We start from the raw sequence: 17,693 nt of genomic DNA on the forward strand, positions 1-17,693 counted from the left end.
GTCAGCTCCCAGAAAGCAACTGTTCCCTCTCCTCTCAAAAACACATGCTTAAGCAGGATAGATTTTTAGAACAGCTTTACTTGTCCTCTCCACAGACCTTAAGGGGGAGTTTATACCATTCTTTTTCCTTTTCATCACAAATACAGATACTAGACAATTGTGTATCTGATTTTTCAGGACATTTATTCTGTACACAAAGTTTTAAAAGCCAAAGAAAACTGGGCATTTAGCATTTCCCTGAAACTAATATCTTCTAAATTAATGTGAAAGCACAGGTATTCTACTCCTTTACTTAACAGTTCATGTAGAGTAAATTGAGGACCTTGGAATAACAAGCTTTTTCTGCCACAAAACACTTCCCTTGAAAAGCTTCCATAGTATGAACAGGCTTTGCTGTTTTATATTCAAGGACCAGGCCTTCTCCCATTTCAGTTTTAATTAGTTTGGTATTGACCACTTTACCAGCATTACTAAAATGAGTACTGAGTCTTATTACAGCTTCAGAGGGAAGGTTAGGAACGATGGCCTTCAGGTCTATTGTCGACCCCTGGCCAAAGTTGAGCACCATCATAAAGACTCTGTCTAACCCATCCAGCTCCCTCACGTACACAAAGACATTACTGTCATTCCAGACGTGGCACATCCACCCTCGGTTCATGGGCAGCTCATTGTTCCGCAGCAAAGTCAGCGCTCTGTACAAACCCAGGGTTGAGTTGGACCAGGTGCTCTGGACCTGCAACAGTCAGCACCAACAGGGTCAGTTCTTGGCACTGCAGGGAGAAAAGGCAGCTCCCTTCTCACACACACACAGGCTGCTGAGAACCTGCCTATTGGAATTCCGTGCTGACAATTATCCCTCTTCAAATGTCTGCAAGTTTCACCGAAAAAATGCTTTTTCTCATGCACCTCCTTGGTATGTGTGGAGTGGCAGACACAGAGTTTATTAAGCGCAACAGTTCCCCAGCACTAATACAATTTCTTCCTCCCACAGCTTGCTTTCAGTACAGTTGATTCAGGAAAAAGCCACAGCCATTCAAAGCTTGACACTGAATCTTTTTCATTGAGTCCAGTCTACTGCAGTCACAGGGTTCATTTCACATTTTATATTTCTGCTATCTTAGTTTTTTTTCTGCCTTCAGTTTTGGTCAGCAAAATCTGTTTGATTCACTGCTCTACTTATGTTAGAATTGGTCTATGTCAAGTTCTTGTTACAGAGCCAGTGCTTTCTATAGCAACAGAAATGGGGGGAAAGAGACCACTTCTCAATTTAAGATTAAAAGGATGCTAAAGAGACATATTGAGACATCAACATCATAATTGTAGCTGCTCTGCTAAAAATGAATATAGGTAGAAGTAGGCTCCTTATTATACACGGATTTCCTTTTCTAATAAAACTTGTGCTTTTTTTTCCCCTTGAGTTTGTTCCTGCTGCCAATGCTCACTGCTAAAAGGAAGCCAGAGCAAAACAGATACATTAAAATATTTTGAGACCATTAGTTTATCACACATGCAGATACCTACTTCTACATTTACACTTTGGTAGTCGGAGTTAACAGGTAACCAGCTGCTGTTGCCTTCAGTAAAACCAGCATTAACTTTTCCATCCCATTGCATGGGGGATTTCTCTGGGAGGGTCACCTAAAAAATAAAGTGGTGATTACCATATTAAAAATTAGTCTTTGAATAGCACGTTCTCACAATTCCCAGATTACCCCCTATTCAGTATTGCATTCTTCGGTTTAAGTTAAAACTTAATGAGGATGTAATTGTGGTCCAAATCTAAAAATTTGAGAAAATGAGAACCAAGACAGTTCCTGAAATGGAGGGGAGGGGATCATCTCAGACACAGCATTGCTGGGTAAAATGTGGAATTGCAATGATTCTTACTAGAGTTGTCATCCTTTGCAACAGATGGTTGGATAAAAGTTTACTGATGACAGTCAGGATATTCTGATAAATATCTAGACATGTAGAGAATGAATATGTAAGGTTTTGAGTCCTTAGAAGAGATGTCATAAAAATAACAGTAAACAACAAGTGACTGCTGTTCAGTGTCTGTTCTTTTGTAAGTGTTGCACTTTTCACCCCAGAACTCTTCAAGCTTACATTTGCAAGGGGTACAATTTTGACAGGACTGTTTGTGTTAGAAAGGTAAAATTATTATTTGCAAGTGCAAAACTATTGAAAACCAGCTTTTAGCTGATTAAAAAGTGTTGATGTAAAAAAAGTCTGAAGTTCTCATTTTGAAGAATTCAGAAAAATTCTGAAAAAGCTTCCTTATTGTTACTGAAGAGCTGCCAAAAGATCTGACACTTAAATTTAATGATATAAGAGGGCATAAAATATTTTGCACATACTTTAAGTGTTTGTTTTCCATGAAAACTGTTTTTCATATAAAGGACACTTTTCAATACAATCTGTCAGAGCAGCAGCCTAACAAAAGAAATTGTCACTTTGCTTTGTGACATTATAAATAATGGGTTTCTCCTTTTTAGCATATTCTGAAAAGCAGGGGAAAAAAATCCTAAGTTTTCAACACTGGTAACACTGCCTCTCATCTTTACCTCTCTCAGTGTCTCTTGAAGTGTTTGAAATGCTGGGGCTAAAGCCTGAGCAAATACTCTCCATCTTCCTAAGACACCCATTAATCAGGGAACCTTCTCCAGACTGAGTGAAGGGTGGGCTTGCATTTGTTCCATAGCCCTGAGCCACAGGGTAGCCACTAAAAGAGAGTGAACACTGAGGAGCTCAGGGAGAGCCACTTTTCTTAAGAGAATCACTCTATCAGCAGTAATCAGCAGCAGCAAGAAAATGCAGGAGATACTTTGACCTAGGGTTTTCTCAGAGAAAATGAGATTTCCTTTTAAATCAGAGAATCATTTCCTCACATCTGAATCAGACAAATCTGGAGATGATCCTGTGCTTCAAGTCCCTCTTTCCCTTTGATGCAAAGCTAGCCAATGCCATTTCTAACTTTGCCAGAGGCTGGCTCATTCCCTAACAGGCTTTCCACAAGGAAAGCAGCATCTGCCAAAGGACCATATCTCTGTGGTACTCAAATATGGTGAGGAGAGGCAGAGATGAGCTGGTCCCTTTTGGGACAGACTATGCATGATGACCAAAAGCCATTTCTGCTTGCCACCAGCAGCTTCCCCTTTGTGCAGATCCGTTTTTCTGAGTTTGGGCACACTCATGACAGCCGTGGCTTGGACAGAATCAGAAACTTGATTTCCTTTAAATAACAGCCAGGAAATAATGGACTCTGACATAATGATGAGGCCACTTCCATGGGAGGAAGGAGATGGCTCCATTCCTCTTCCCTCCTATGTCTGCAGCACACCTCTCCTAAGCTCTGGCCAAGGCCCAGTGCTGGTACTTGCTGTCCTTTCTGCTGAAGCAACAGTGCTGGAAACCATGCAAGACTGATACAGAGAAAGAGAAATCAGCATCCATAACTGAGTCTACCAGTTCAGACACACATCAAGGCCTTGGTTATGGTCTCTGGCCTGGCCATTGCCACATGCTGGACAGAAGTTTGCCACGAGGAACATGGGAAACCATTTAAGCAGTGAGAAAGACTGGGTTTGGTTAAAAAAAAAAAAAAAAAAGAAGTTGTTGTGTTTTTGAATATTCTGTTACTTGGAACTAAACAACAGGAGTGTTGTTTACATGCTCTTCACTTACATTTTCTGATACAATGTTCTCCATGCCTATTTCTTCACCATAGTAAGTTATAGGAGTGCCAGGGAGGGTTAAAAGCAGCATGTTCATTACATTGATGTACTCCTTCCCAATCCGAGTTGAAATCCGAGCAGAGTTAGGGCTTCCAGCCTGAAGAAAACATAATTCTGTTAAACACACAGTATAAAATGTTGTGCATATGTGCATATGTGAAAGTGATTAACTAATTTAACAAGGTAGTAAATGTTTTGGGGCTTTTCTTTCCCTTGCAGGGCTGTGAGGTCCATTATCTATATTTTGATGCCATTACAAACTTCTGCCACAAAAAATGCAATACACAAGTCCTGCCAGCAGCACGAGGAAGAATTGAGGAAGAGATGACAAATAACAACTCTCCCTGCTTACAGTTCTCTGCTGTTTTCTCTCCTGTGTGAGGACTGCTCTGTTTGCTTTGAAAAGATCCTTTGCACATTCCAAACATGCTTTCTAGCAAAGAGGAACTATGTTTTACATTAACTGCTTTCCATTGCCTGCTCTGCTCTGCCCTGGCCCAGGGCGGGTTCCAGAATCCATTGCAGTGAGTCAGTTTATGGTCAAAGGTAATTATCCCAATTCCATTCTCACTGGTGATTTGGCCATTGGACACACCAAGGGAAAGGCATGATCATAAATTCCCTTCTGTCATCCTTGCATTGGGAGTGGAACTGTTATTGAAAGGCAGGAGACCGGGACAGTGCCAAGGACTCCAACTACAGCAGCTGAGAGTTTGCGCAAGGATAGTGACTGTAGCTCAGCCAGGGGTCCAGGCTGCTGCTGATCCCACTGAAATCTCTGTGTGTCTGTGGTTTCTGCCACCTACAAGAAAAAGCCCTTCCTATGAGAGTTGGTCTAGAGCTCTTACTGCCCAGTTTGGCCATTTTCCTGCAGGCATGTTTTTCATCCAGGAGTCGACAGCTTCAAAAATACTGTTGCCAGATAGATCTTTCATGTTAATTAGGTTGAAATTGAAGGGAAAATCTGCTTCCTGGATAAAAGTCGTTCCATAATACATCATTGTGGCTTCAATGTCATCACTTTCATTATCATCAGAACCCATAAATCTACAAAGAAATACACATTTTTTTTTACTCACTTTTGGTTACACAGAACAGAATAAAGCTAGAAAACCTTGGACACAGAGCATTAAGAATTATGTTCACTTCCCCCTCCTCATCAGAAAAAAAATTTATACAGAGAAACTGTTTTCTAAGGCAGACAAGGAATCAAGGAGAAATATTTCTTGGAAGTTGCTGGAGAAAAACCTACAAGAGTCAACACTAGGCTAAAGGATCTGACTGAAGATTTATCTTTCTGAATCCAGGTCCACACAGTCCACACCAGCAATTTCCATGCTTTCCTTCACAGAGGAGGACCGGGGGTCCCCAAGCTGACCATGAGCCATCACTGTGCCCTTGCAGATGGCTCATGTCATCCTGGGCTGCATTAGGAGGAGTGATGCCAGAGCTGAGGGGAGTAATCCTGCCTCTTTAGTCTGCCACTAAGGCCATTAGGGACTGATATACCTCTCCCAGGAGAAAAGGCTTCGAGGTGGGGCTGTTTAGCCTGGGGAAGGGAAACCTCAGGGGAATCTCATCCATGTATTGAAGGGAGGGTGCAAAGGTGACAGAGCCAGGCTCTTTTCAGTGGTGCCCAGTGCCAGGGCCAACAACTGAAACACAGGAAAGGTGTTTCCATATGAACATCAGGAAACTTCCACCAGCCAGGGTGACTGAGCCCTGGCATTGGTTTTCCAGGGAGGTTGTAGAGTCCCCATTACTGGAAATGTTCAAAAGCCATCTGGACAAGTTCCTGGGCAACTGGCTTCAGGTGGCCCTAAAAAGCAGGGTGCTTGGACCAGAGAACTTCAGGAGGTTCCTTCCAAATTCAAGCATTCTGTGATTTTAACACTCTCTGACTTTGTCTCTCACTTGAACTACACTACTAAAACTAAAGAATAAATCAGGCGCAGGGTTGATAATTAGTATCTCTGTGATTAGAATGGTTTCCTTTTCTGCTTAGCTTTGCACAGTCCATAGACTGAGCAGAGCTAACAGGGTCAATTCCTTTCTGCATACACTGGGGAAGAGAGAGTATAGGCTATACACTGCTATCTGCACTGGAGGATTTGCATTTCTGTGGTGTATTATGTTACTTTAAAACCATCTTATTGCTAGCAGGAGGGAGATGAATATTAGAAGAAACTGGGCAGCTGTGCTGGTTACCTGTATCTGCCAGGCTCTCTGCTGAACTCATTCATGGTGTGACGGAAGCTGCGGATGATGTCATGCAAACCAACTTGTGTGGTGGTGTAGTCATGGTAGAGCTGGGAATAGGCTGTGATACTCTCCTTAAAGCAGGGTACAGCACTTCACATTAGATTACAAGTGTTTTAGATTTTAGAATTCCCCAAATTCCTACCATTCTTTCCTGAGACAGTGCACCATTTCATGAATTTTTACTGAAATTAGTTCAGCATGCTAACACTAACAGCACAGAGCTGAACTGTACTTAAGGAGCTCTGGAGCAGAGGACTGATAATTTTGGATCACATCCCTCAGCAGGGAAAGCCCACCCACAGCACTAACCAACAGAGCCCACATGGAACAGTGAGCAGAGCAGGTGCTGTGGCTCCAGACCAGGCTGGAAAGATGGACAGTGCCTTGATCCAGTAACACAACAGCAACACCACCACCACCACCTGGAGCTGGCCAGCTGTCTGTGATGCCCAGCTCCACAGGAGAAGTGTCTCAGTGCTGGCACTACCTGGGAACATCAGCAAGTCACTATCAGAGCAAACCAAGTAATATAACCAACAGTGAATGTGTCTGGTCACCTCTCACTGTGACACACAGCCTACACCAGTGTTTTCTAGTTATGCTCCGGTTCTTACTGGGGCTTCTTTGTGGTGAGTGCTCTTTGTGCAGAGTGCCCAGGACACACCCGCTTTTACAAGGCTGACCTGATTTTCCTACAGCCACAATTAAAACCCAAAAGAGTCAAACCAGGCATTCTTGTCTCCACAGGAAATGCAGGAAAGCAAGCAAAGACAGAACATATACATTACTCCATTTTGAGACTTGTTCACTGGAGGCTCATCTCGGAGATGTGTTGCTTCTAAGAGAAATTTAACAGTGCTGAAACTTAATCCATCAACTCCTTTGCCAAGCCAAAATTTTATAATATCCTAGATAAAAGCAAATATTGGAAAGTCTGAGTGAGCCCACTGCATTTAAAATAGTATATTATTTAAAAGAAAACTAAACTTGTACGGATGAGCTAATACATAATTTTTTTATTTTGTACTTCAAATTTTTCTAGAAGCTAAAGTGAATCATGTTGCTCTAAGGTCAAATTAATAGCTAAATAAAGTATGTCTTGCTATTTCATTGATACAAAAAAGAGAAAGACTGGTCTCTAACTTCTCCCATAATTCAGGAGACCAAAGCCAGGGCATGGCTCCCTAAAAGCAGTTTCTAATCTCATCCATCAACACGACTGGGCTCATACTAAGTGCTGTTGTTGAAGAACAGAACCTTTGTCATGGCTGCACACAATTAGAACACATTGATTCAAATATGAAGGAATATGTTATTCTGCACAAAACCTTGTGCCACCAATTTTCTTTTACACAGTAGAACTCTTAAAATATTTGTTCTCTCTTATTTGACTGATGTAAATTTGTTTATGTTATTTTCAGACTTATTTGTTGATTTGCAGGAACATAAGAAATTATTATCGAACAATTACAAATGCTATTGATTTGAAATTTCACCATCAATTCCAATGTTAGTCACTATTAGTAAAATTATATCCTACTTCACTAACTATATCACTACAGTTTTAATTGCACTGGTTTTAACAAAAAACTCCGAAGTTCAGTCCCTCTTGAGTGGTGTCTGCAAATGTGCTTTTAGTTATGATACTTGTCTTCATCTGAGGAAAAAACCTGTTTTTACATTTTTTTAAAATATGTCTATTGACTTGCTTTTAAAAATTTGTGGAGTACGCTTGTCTGAACAGGCTGGAGTAGACTTAGTCCACATTCAAGCTGTACAGATTTTTGTTTTGCAAATAAAGAGTCTGCCTCGCTGAGCTGCACTTTCTCATAGCACCATTCTGAAAGCAGCAGCTCTCAATATGGTGTCTGTCCAATACTGAACCTACCCAAAAATGCTCATACTTAAACCTGTGCTCAGCACAAAAGCAAACCTGGGTATCAGCACTGCAAACATCAAGCACTGATGCAATCAGGGGCATCACTGGCAGCACTCTGCATCTATTTACACATGAAAGCCACATCATGCTGGTTGCTGAGTTTGCCCCTTCTTGGGTGCCCTTGTGCTGCTGAACCAAAGACTTGAGCTTCTCTGCAAAAGTCCATTTGCTTCCTGCTCCGTCCTCCTAACCTTCTGGAGCAGGCTTTTGAATTAAAACACTAGACAAAAATTATTCTTTAACATGATGCTCATACACATTTACCAAAGGTTGGTGTTACCAGGACAAACTTTCCAGCTTTCACGTTTTTTGTGGGTTTGGTGGGTTTTTTTTGTTTTGTTTTGGTTTGTTGGTTGGTTTTGTTTTGTTTTTGCATAAGAAATGCAGCTGGGTACTATTTTAAAAAGTAATTAGCCAGGATCATTAAAAAGCACGTGCAGTGCTATGGGGGGAAAAAAAATGTGCAAATGGAAAGATGTGGCATCAAGAAAGTGTCAAGACACAGAGAGGTTCCTGGCAGAGTTCTTCAAGGACCCAGTCTCAAAGGCAGTCTCACTGCGTGCTTTGAGCTAAAAGCTATGGCCAGAAGTGTTTTGTTTCTTCAAGCTCATGCAGCACCCATGTTTTGAGGGGAAAAGCCCCACAGAGACCATCCCAGGAGGACTGGGCAGCTGTGGAGACCAGCGCCAAAGAAATGCACCACAATTCAACAGTAGCAAACAAAGTAGCAAACGCTTAAGGATTCAATTAAACACATGAAGTAGCTGTTCTATCTGCTGAGGGATGACTTAGAAAAGGGGGGGGAAGGAAGCAGCAGTTATCAGGCTCCCCATATTCAGGCCTACATCCCCATATTTTAATGAATTCCACATCGTCTACTAGGAAACAATGCAGACAGGAATGAGACTGCATCCGAGCAGCACCATCACCACCATTCTCACTGTGAAAACACTCACTTTCCCCCTGGAAAGACATCGGATATTGCAGACAGATAGAAACTCACTATCTCCCCCTTATCGACAAGCCCAGGCATTCCTTGTAATTCAAATCAGTATCGCCTCTGCTTTCCCGAAAATGCAAACATCTCTCTGTTAAACAAGGTGCCATCCCTCCATTTGACTGGCTAATTAACAGCTCTTTGTATCAAATTAAAAAAAAAAAAAAACTTCTTTGTGATTAAAGCAGCTCTGCACAGGCTTCATTGCAACAGCTGCTTTGCTGTTGGCTCAGCAGCAGTGGATTTCATACTTACATGGATTTCTTGTTGGACAGCAGGGTTGCGAAAATTTAAGTCTGGCTGTTCCTTCCCAAACTGATGGAAATAGCATTGCCTTCTCACGTCGTCAAACTGCCAGCTGGAATTCCCAAAGACACTCACCTGCTCAGCCAAGGGAGAGAGACAATCAGAACTACTAACTAAACAAACATTTCCTCCTATGCATACATTAAAATGTGGGGCATGACAACCATAAAATAAAGCACAAAATGCCTAATCAGTGGACTACATTTTGAACAGATCTTGCACTTATGATTTTAATTTCTTTTTGCCACTAGTTGCAGTCCCTTTAGTTGAGCTTTTCCACATGTATTTCTTGTTCAGTGGTGTGAATTTTGAAGATTTTTTATTAAGTTAACTTTCATTGGGAATTATCTGGAATAGAAGGGAATACATGGCTGGGAACATTTATTTTGGAGTTGGTTCTCCTAAAACTTATTAAAAATAGCTTTAATTAACTTAGTGCTTTCTGCAATTTAGCATTATTCCTTTGAAGGGTCAACAAGAGTCAGCAAGTTAAAAATGTTAAACTTTATCACCATCTCTGTAATAAGAACTAGCTTAGTTTTTGGAATCTTTTAAGACTCTTAAGTTGAAAGAGAAATTATACAAATTGGTGCAAAATATTAATTCCACCTTGAGTTTTTAGAACATACAAGTTCCTAATCATGCACCCACCAGTTGAAACCTAAAATAAATCTATTTGAAGTAGGCAATACACTTTCTGGCCTGATCACTTTCCAGAAAAAAGGAAAAAAGCCAAGATCACATTGTTTTGTTTCCTTCCCCACCAACTATGATTTCAGAGGATCTGACATGCAGTTTCCAGAGCAGAATACCCGTACACAGAAGAGGGCATGTGTGAACAACTTGTGCACAACCTTTTGTGTGTGTGTGTGTGTGTGTGTGTGTGTGTGTGTGTGTGTGTGTTTGATGAATGAAGATTTAACACTGAGGTGAAGAAACAAAAGTAATTTTAAAAATTCCACCTGAGGTAGGAATTTTTCCAGTGACGCCCCCAACCTGGTTCAAATCTTAATCTGTACTAGCTCATGTAGTAACTTCAGTTTGTACCTCTCAGCAGTCATTTATAACCCTGTGGACACTGGGACAATCATGCTACAGCTGCTTTTGCTCTGTGGCATCCAGCTTGGGATGATGTCCCCTCCCGCGTTTACCCAGTTGTTGGGAGGGATGACTGAGCCAGCAGCCTGCATGCAGTCCTGCCAGATGTAGTAGTCCCTGTACTTCCCAGTCCGATTGCGGCTCAGCTGAAACCACTGGTGTTTGTCACTTGTGTGGTTTGGTATCAAATCCATTATCACCTTTAGTCCTTTAAAATAAAAACAAAAACATAAAAAACCCCATCAACCCTCCCCCCCAAACAACATTACATTTAGCCTTTTAAGACAACATTCATATTTGTTCTCAATGCAGTATCAGAGGTATTTGGCTCTTCCATGCCAGAGCTCTGGTGATGGAGGGGGCCAAAACATCCCACAAAAAGTACCAGGCTACCAAAACAGTTAAGACATGACTGGTGTTTGCAAGAACCTGGAACACAGCTTGGGAGGGAAAGAAGGGTGATGAAAAAAATCAGAACAGATTTCTGCTGCTATGAACCACTTTCACTAATTCTGACTTCATCATCTGTCTCTCACCTCCCAGGTGAAAAAGGCACTTCACCAGTGAACACAAATTCTTCATCACCTTCCTAAAGACCAGTCATTTTATTGACACCTCAAATATTCTCAGCCTGGCAAACCATTTTCTGTTCAGCTCAAAAAGCTGTAACAAGAAACACCTGAGCAAACATTTAGTCTGAGGCATAAGGCACCAAAGCAAGGATGCAATGGCAGGAAGGAAGCGTGTGTTCCCTCATGTTCAGTCAGACAGAACTGCACCTCAGCTCAGTTTCAGCCTTCCAATGCCCACAGGGAGCATGGATGGGTGCCAGCCCACCACCCACAAACAGCCTCCTTGCAGAGATCATGCAGCTGCCCTGTGCTGCTGCTGGAGCTCCCTGTTCCCTCTGTCCTGCTTTCAGCATTGCCCCAGAGCCAAAGGGCAGGAAACAGCAATCACGGAGCTCACGTTGCTGTGAGCTTGTACCCTTTGCTGGTAGCTCCATCTGCTCCTGCTCAATGCCACCATGGGGGGACTGCCAGGTGCACAAACTCAGGTCTCTATAAGGTCCATCTTTTTAACAGAGTTGATTTGCTTGGATGTGCAGCTTACCTTTGTCATGTATGGCTGCAATCAGATTCTCAAAATCTGTCATTGATCCAAAAATGGGATCAATGTCATAAAAGTCTTCAGCTCCATATCCAAGGTCTTTTAAAGGGGATTTAAAGAAAGAGGTGATCCAGATAGTTTTTATATTCAGATATGTAATATGGTCCAGTTTTTCTTGGATACCTATAAAAAAAAAAGTCATCATCTGTTCAGAAAAAACCTAAATATTTTTATTTGCACACAGGTCCCTTAATCTTCTTGACACGTTACTATGGTATGCAACCACAGAAACAGCTTCTGCCCTTCACTTGCCAGTACTGTACAGTGTGGCTATCGCTTCTTGTTTAGAAATGCGCTGTCAGTTTTGGTGTTGAGCCTTCCCTTTCTGCAGGGCAGTCTCAGCTCAGCTACTGATAAGTGGTATTGCTTCCTTGCTACCAGGTGCTCCATCTGCATGCATTCCTATGAGCTGAAAACACACTGACCGTGAAGAAAACAAGAACTAACAGATCTTTCTCACCTCTTTGTCGGTTTTAGTTTTCCTTAGGAAGAGCAGCCACCAAAGATGACCAGGTGCTCAGCACCACTCATCCTCCTGACTGGCCTCAGTTTTGTGGAGGTATATGACTGGTAGCAGCTGTGATGCTGCTTGCTCTCAGCATCATCTCTCAATCTCCTTTCTAATTCCAGGCTTAGACTTAACTTGAGCAAGCAGCTCCTGGATTTATTCACGACAATGTGGACTGCTATTAATGCTGTCTGACAACTTTTCTTACTTCCTTCCATTAAGGTGGCTTTGTCAATTGGACTGTACTTTCTCACAGGTTTTGTTTTTTATATACACTCATGCACACACAACTGTTACACAGCAAGAATGAAAACTAACCCACCTTTCAGATCCCCATTCCCATCCATGTTGCTGTCCTTGAAGGAACGAGGATAGATCTGATAAATAGGACTAGCCTGCCACCAGTCAAGGCACTTTGGAGAGAGAGCAATGATGGCAATCGTAGCGCACACAAGCGCAATGGAGCCAGCAATAATGAGCCAGAAGAGGATCTCCCTGGTGACTCTGTAGCGGGCTTGGCTGGAGAACTGCAGCAAGACTTCCTTTGGCATCCCAGCATAAGGCTTCAACACTGTCTCCTCCACAGCCACTGGGTCCACATCAACACTGCACGTTTTTGGCACCTCTTGGCTACTGCTGTCTGTGTCCTTGCCCTCAAAAGCTTCATGTTGAACAAACCCATTGTTCTCCACACCAGCCTTCTCACTCAGCTCCATGGGTAAGCTCCTAGCTTCCACCTCAGCTGCTTTACTTGACAGGTCGTCTGGTCCTGGAGACTGGCCACAGCACCTTTGTTCAGTGAAATGAGAACCAGTGCAATTAGCTATTCTGGGTTGATAATCAATCCTGACCAACTGGTCAAAGTTCAAAAAGGGACAAAAAGAGCAAAGGGCTCATGATTTTCTGCATATTCAGCATCTTCAGCAAGATAACAAAATGCTACAAGAAAGGACAGTCCTCCTGGAGAGTAAAGCCTACTGTTAGTACCAGCTGAGCACAGTTATGTTTACTCTTGCTCTCTCCAGTACATCACACTCCTCTTCCCTTTGACAGCAGGGGGAAATTCAGGTTCTACCACTATCAGATCTAGTAAATATGCAGCTCTCCAGTGATAGTCTCCCCTGCCTGAAGCAGTCCAAATATGGCTAATTTAAACACAGACAGCAAGAGAATGAAGCATTGGCAACCACTGGCCCAAACAAAACAATACAAACTAAGAAGAAAAGGTTCAAAGGCTGGTTGTTCGTCTTTTTCACAGTTTAACTCACCCCTCCAGCCCACCCCGAACTCCTAACAACTAAGTACGAATAACTGCTGTGGTACATACCGATCCAGCGACTCACTGTGGGGATGTGGGGTGGATTGCTACGCCCACAGCCAGCCCCGGGGCAGGACAGGATAGCTCTGCACAGGCACAAGCAAAACTCAAGAGAAAAAAAACACTACTCACTATTAAAATCTATTCTCCGTTAAAACAAAACAAAACAAAACAAAACAAAACAAACAAAAAAAAAAAACAAAAAACAAACCCACCAAAAAACAACACCAAAAAACCAAAAAAAAACAAAAACAAAAAACCCCACAACCTTTCCTTTCTCCCTCTTTCCTCCCTTTTCTACACCTCTAGGCAGGAAAAAGCATTGCCCGAAGTCTGCACAAAACTTCAAGTGCCTGAAGTCAGCATCAAGACATCCCTTCCCAACCATTGCCCCCTGCCCAGCATACCAAAGGACACACAGAGCAATACAGATTCACCAAGGACCTGCCCTGTCACCTGTAAAGTTAACTCCTACCTCTGACCATAGGGTCAGGGTCCTAAGGAAGCTCAAGGACAACCGCAGTGGAGACAAGATTGGGTTGTGACTCAAAAAAAGTGTTTATTATGTTTGCCTCAAGCCATGAAAGAAGTTTATAATCTATGGATTGTAAAAATTCCAGCATGCAATATTCAAATTACTCAAAAATGTGTTATTTCTTCAGTAGCTGAGCTAAGAACAGGTATTTAATGCTGACAGTTTTAATCCTTCCTCTTCCTAACAGCAGTTCCTAGCAGCAACCTCAGCCTGTGCGGTGTCAGGCAGCTGTGGGAGCATCCAAGATAACAGCTGTGGTGTCAGTGCCTGTAATTCAGTATTGCCAGGAAATCCAGAAGTGGGAAATTACTTGACACAGTTTCACTCCCATTTAATGACTCTACAGTCTTAACATCATCGTATTAGTAAGCTGTAAAGTTTCCAGGCAGGCATTGTGCACTCGGGGCATACACTGGTATTCAGCACAATGCCAGTGACTCCTCGCTCCATTTCAATAGTTTCATTTCAACAACTTACCTTGTAATTAAAGTAGGAAATGCGTAAATACAGAAATTTTTTTTTGGACTGCATCAATTACACCTCAAGACCTGCTACTCCCCAGCTTGCTTTTCCTCCCCCCAAACTCAGAGGTTTAAAAGTACCATCTTCCTGCATACACAAAAGCTCCCTCAGTCACCCAAATACAGCAAAGCAAGTCAGAGGCAAGAGCAAATGATGGCCAAAACACAGCCATCTGCCACAGATGCATGGGTCACATAAGCCAAGGAGACTTGGCATAGTCAGGTGCAGAGAATTACACCCACCAATACTATTGGAATCAAAAAGGGGAAACTAGTTCCAAGTGAGTGTTTCAGCTCCCTCCCATCTCTTTTCTTTAAGCCAGCAAACTTTCCTATTATGATTGCCTGTGTGGAAGGGTTTACTTGATCCAAGGACGCAGGCAGCTTATCCTTGACACACATACTTTTACAACTGATAAAGGCCAACTTATCTCTGTAGTAGCTCACTATCTCTCTGGTATCTCACTAGTCAGAAGCTGCCACTGCTCTCTGTATGTATGGTTGGGAAACCATTCCTTTCCCCTTATTCGAGCATCTTGCCAGAGCAGCCTGCTCTGTGAATCCCGCTGTGCAAAAGCCTTGCCTTCAAAAGAGCCCCTCGTGTCCTAATGTAATCCCCAAGTAACATTAAAGGCTTATTTATACCTTAAGTAGGGCAGATCGTGTCTTAATTGCCAAGCGTCTGGGTGAAAAGAGGAGGATTATAGTGCTCTGGTAGATAAATGCAGCGTGCAGGAGGCAGGGGCCATGGATAGAAGAAACCAGATGAATCCATGCGTGCCATCTCCGCTGGCTGCAGGGCACGCAAAGATCCAGTGACACAGTCACGGCGAGGTTGCAATCGAGCACACGAGCCATGCTGGAAATTACCGAGTGGCAGTGCTGTGAACACACAGTGTGTAGAGCCGGACGGAGCGGGCTCACAGCCACACTGTGGCCACGTCTCACACCAGCTCTGCCCTGCTCCGTGACGTGAGCTAAAGCACAAGCAGGTACCAGCGGAACACAGGTACACCTAGGGTAGACACGTGGGCCTTAAATACTAAAAATACCTCTAGAAAGCTTGGAGAAAATATACTGCCAAGGAGCTTAAAATAGGCCTGGATGATCAACTATCACAGACCCAGGAGAACGAACCCAAGAATCTGGTATTGTCTCCCGTATGATTTTCCTCACAGACTAAAAAATAAAACCACACAGGTACTTTGTTATCAGAGACCTATTTTGTCCCCCTCTCCTCATCCTGAGGAGTCGATTGCCTTAAAATTATTTGATAAAGGAATAACATAAACTTCATCTTAGAAAGGCAGATCACCAACAATTCCCACTGAGCTTTAACTTTTTCCTTTTAAAATATATTTTATGTATGCAGGCATTATGCATCTGGCTTGCTCTCAAGGAATTCTTAAATGGTTCCCTCCTGAGCTATTTTACAGTTTAGCAGGAGTAAGTAGCCAGTGCAACTGTGTTAGCAGAATCCACTGAAAGGCATTAAGTAGTAAAGAAAACACTTCATATTCTGTGCCAGTTACTCTGTTTACCTCGGGGTTAGGTAGGGAAACAAAACCAATCTGTATGTGGGCAGTAATAGCTGCTATCTCCACACAGATTGACATGGTTATTTCTATAAGATGGAGGGGTTAATTTTCACAAGTATTTCTTATATATAATTATTTAGATGCACTGACTGACTTAGTCATCTACTGTTTGATGCTCTACAAATGCCAAGTAGCTTGCCAGTTCCTCAATACCACACATATTACACTGAAAACCATGCAGAGGGGTGATTATGCACCCTAATGTGCTAAGTGTAGGAAGACATTTATTGTTAAAAAGTTTTCTTGCTTTATGCTTTTTCATTAAAAGGTTTGTTGCCACTGGAACTGGTCTGACATAATGCACTTTAAATATAACCTCATGATTTACAGAACTGGGGACACATTTACAGGTATGTAAAAAAGGCAGACACATCAGCAGTGGCTTTACCTCAGCAGTTCCCACAAGACTGATGGATTATCTGACCTTTAAAGCCACCTTTCACTCAGCACTAAGAAAAGCTTCCCTTGACCTGGAGGGCGGCTGTCAAGAGAGAGAAGGTCCAGGGGAACAAGTTTCTGACACAGTATCTTTCACCATGAGCATGTTTGAAGTTTCTGCCATCAACCTGAAGTCCTGGGGGTGGCAAAATCTAATTGCACAGGACATGGTGACAAGGTTTGGTGGGGGTTTTGTTAATTTTTTAGTGCTCTTAGTCCACTAATGGACTGTGTGATTAAAGGTTAATGTCACTATAAACGCTGCAATTAGCTACTGCTCGGCTCATGTGACATTTCAGGGGTAGGTTTCAGGGAAAGGAGGTACCCAGCCCCTGCCCCCACGGCTGATCAGCAAGGCTGGCTTCTCCCACTATTTTTAATGGCAACAATTATCCACTAATTTCTGCTGCTATCATAGCTGCAAGAACAAGAGCAGGCCGTGCTGACTCCTCTGGATGCTTCCTCCACAGAAGGTCAAAACACTACATACAATCCACAGAAAGACAAACTCCAGGTTTGTTACCTCTCCAGGAAGAAGCTCACTGGGCTCAATTTACACTCTTCCCTTTATGGCATTCATCTGCCCCATTTCTGTCCTAGAAGATGACAACTTCCAAAGGATTTTCTTTTCCAGCCTACTCCTCAAAACCTCTCCCAACAAGAGACCCAGACCTTGCTCTTCCCCTTGTATGAGCTGGAGAGGTTCAGCATGGTATTAAATCATGGCAGACTGTTGAAGTTTGGATGGTTGTAACTCAAGAGTGACCTTGTGTTACTTGAAACATCCCTGAAGCGGGAGATCTGCAATACGGACAGAACAGCCAGGCAGCCCAACAGGAAGCCAAGGAGAAGTTAAATAAAATGGTATCACACTACATCACCATCGCATCCATCCTTTGGGTTTCCAGCAAGACAGCACCCCACCACCTACATCTGCCTTTGCCAGGGCTTGTCTCTGAGAATGATTTACGTCCACTGAATAGGAATCTTAGAAGCAGGTTTTGGTCTGTTGAGCACAAAGCGCCTTCCTCCTGTGAAAGGATGAAGGATTTATTGGAAAGGGCTGTCAGGCAACAGCTGTCACTACATGAGCACACCTACTGCCATACTATACAAGATGTACAGCTTTTCACAGTGCCCTGGCTTCCCCACCTGCAGGAAGTATACAGTATCACAGATATATATGGTACTCCACATAAATTTATTCCGTCTCTCTCAGTGCATCAAGACAGGCCTTCCTGCAAACAATTTGCTTTTTCATAAGTATAA

The 17,693-nt window shown here is 42.7% G+C and overlaps 1 protein-coding gene across 1 annotated transcript; it reads right to left on the bottom strand.

Annotated features, from left to right (window-relative positions):
• Positions 1 to 292: 292 nt before the first annotated feature.
• On the bottom strand, positions 293 to 12,745 carry SLC3A1 (solute carrier family 3 member 1). Its single transcript, XM_062489246.1, has 10 exons — positions 12,337 to 12,745; positions 11,450 to 11,629; positions 10,390 to 10,544; positions 9,188 to 9,313; positions 6,785 to 6,904; positions 5,943 to 6,067; positions 4,583 to 4,781; positions 3,685 to 3,831; positions 1,522 to 1,638; positions 293 to 733 (listed from the first exon to the last, which is right to left on the bottom strand). Exons 1-10 carry the CDS (start codon positions 12,728 to 12,730, stop codon positions 293 to 295), a joined length of 2,004 nt encoding a protein of 667 aa, XP_062345230.1. The 5' UTR covers positions 12,731 to 12,745.
• Between the last annotated feature and the right edge of the window lie 4,948 nt (positions 12,746 to 17,693).

Source organism: Cinclus cinclus, chromosome 3, assembly GCF_963662255.1.
Source record: "Cinclus cinclus chromosome 3, bCinCin1.1, whole genome shotgun sequence".
Classification (NCBI taxonomy): Eukaryota; Metazoa; Chordata; class Aves; order Passeriformes; family Cinclidae; genus Cinclus; species Cinclus cinclus.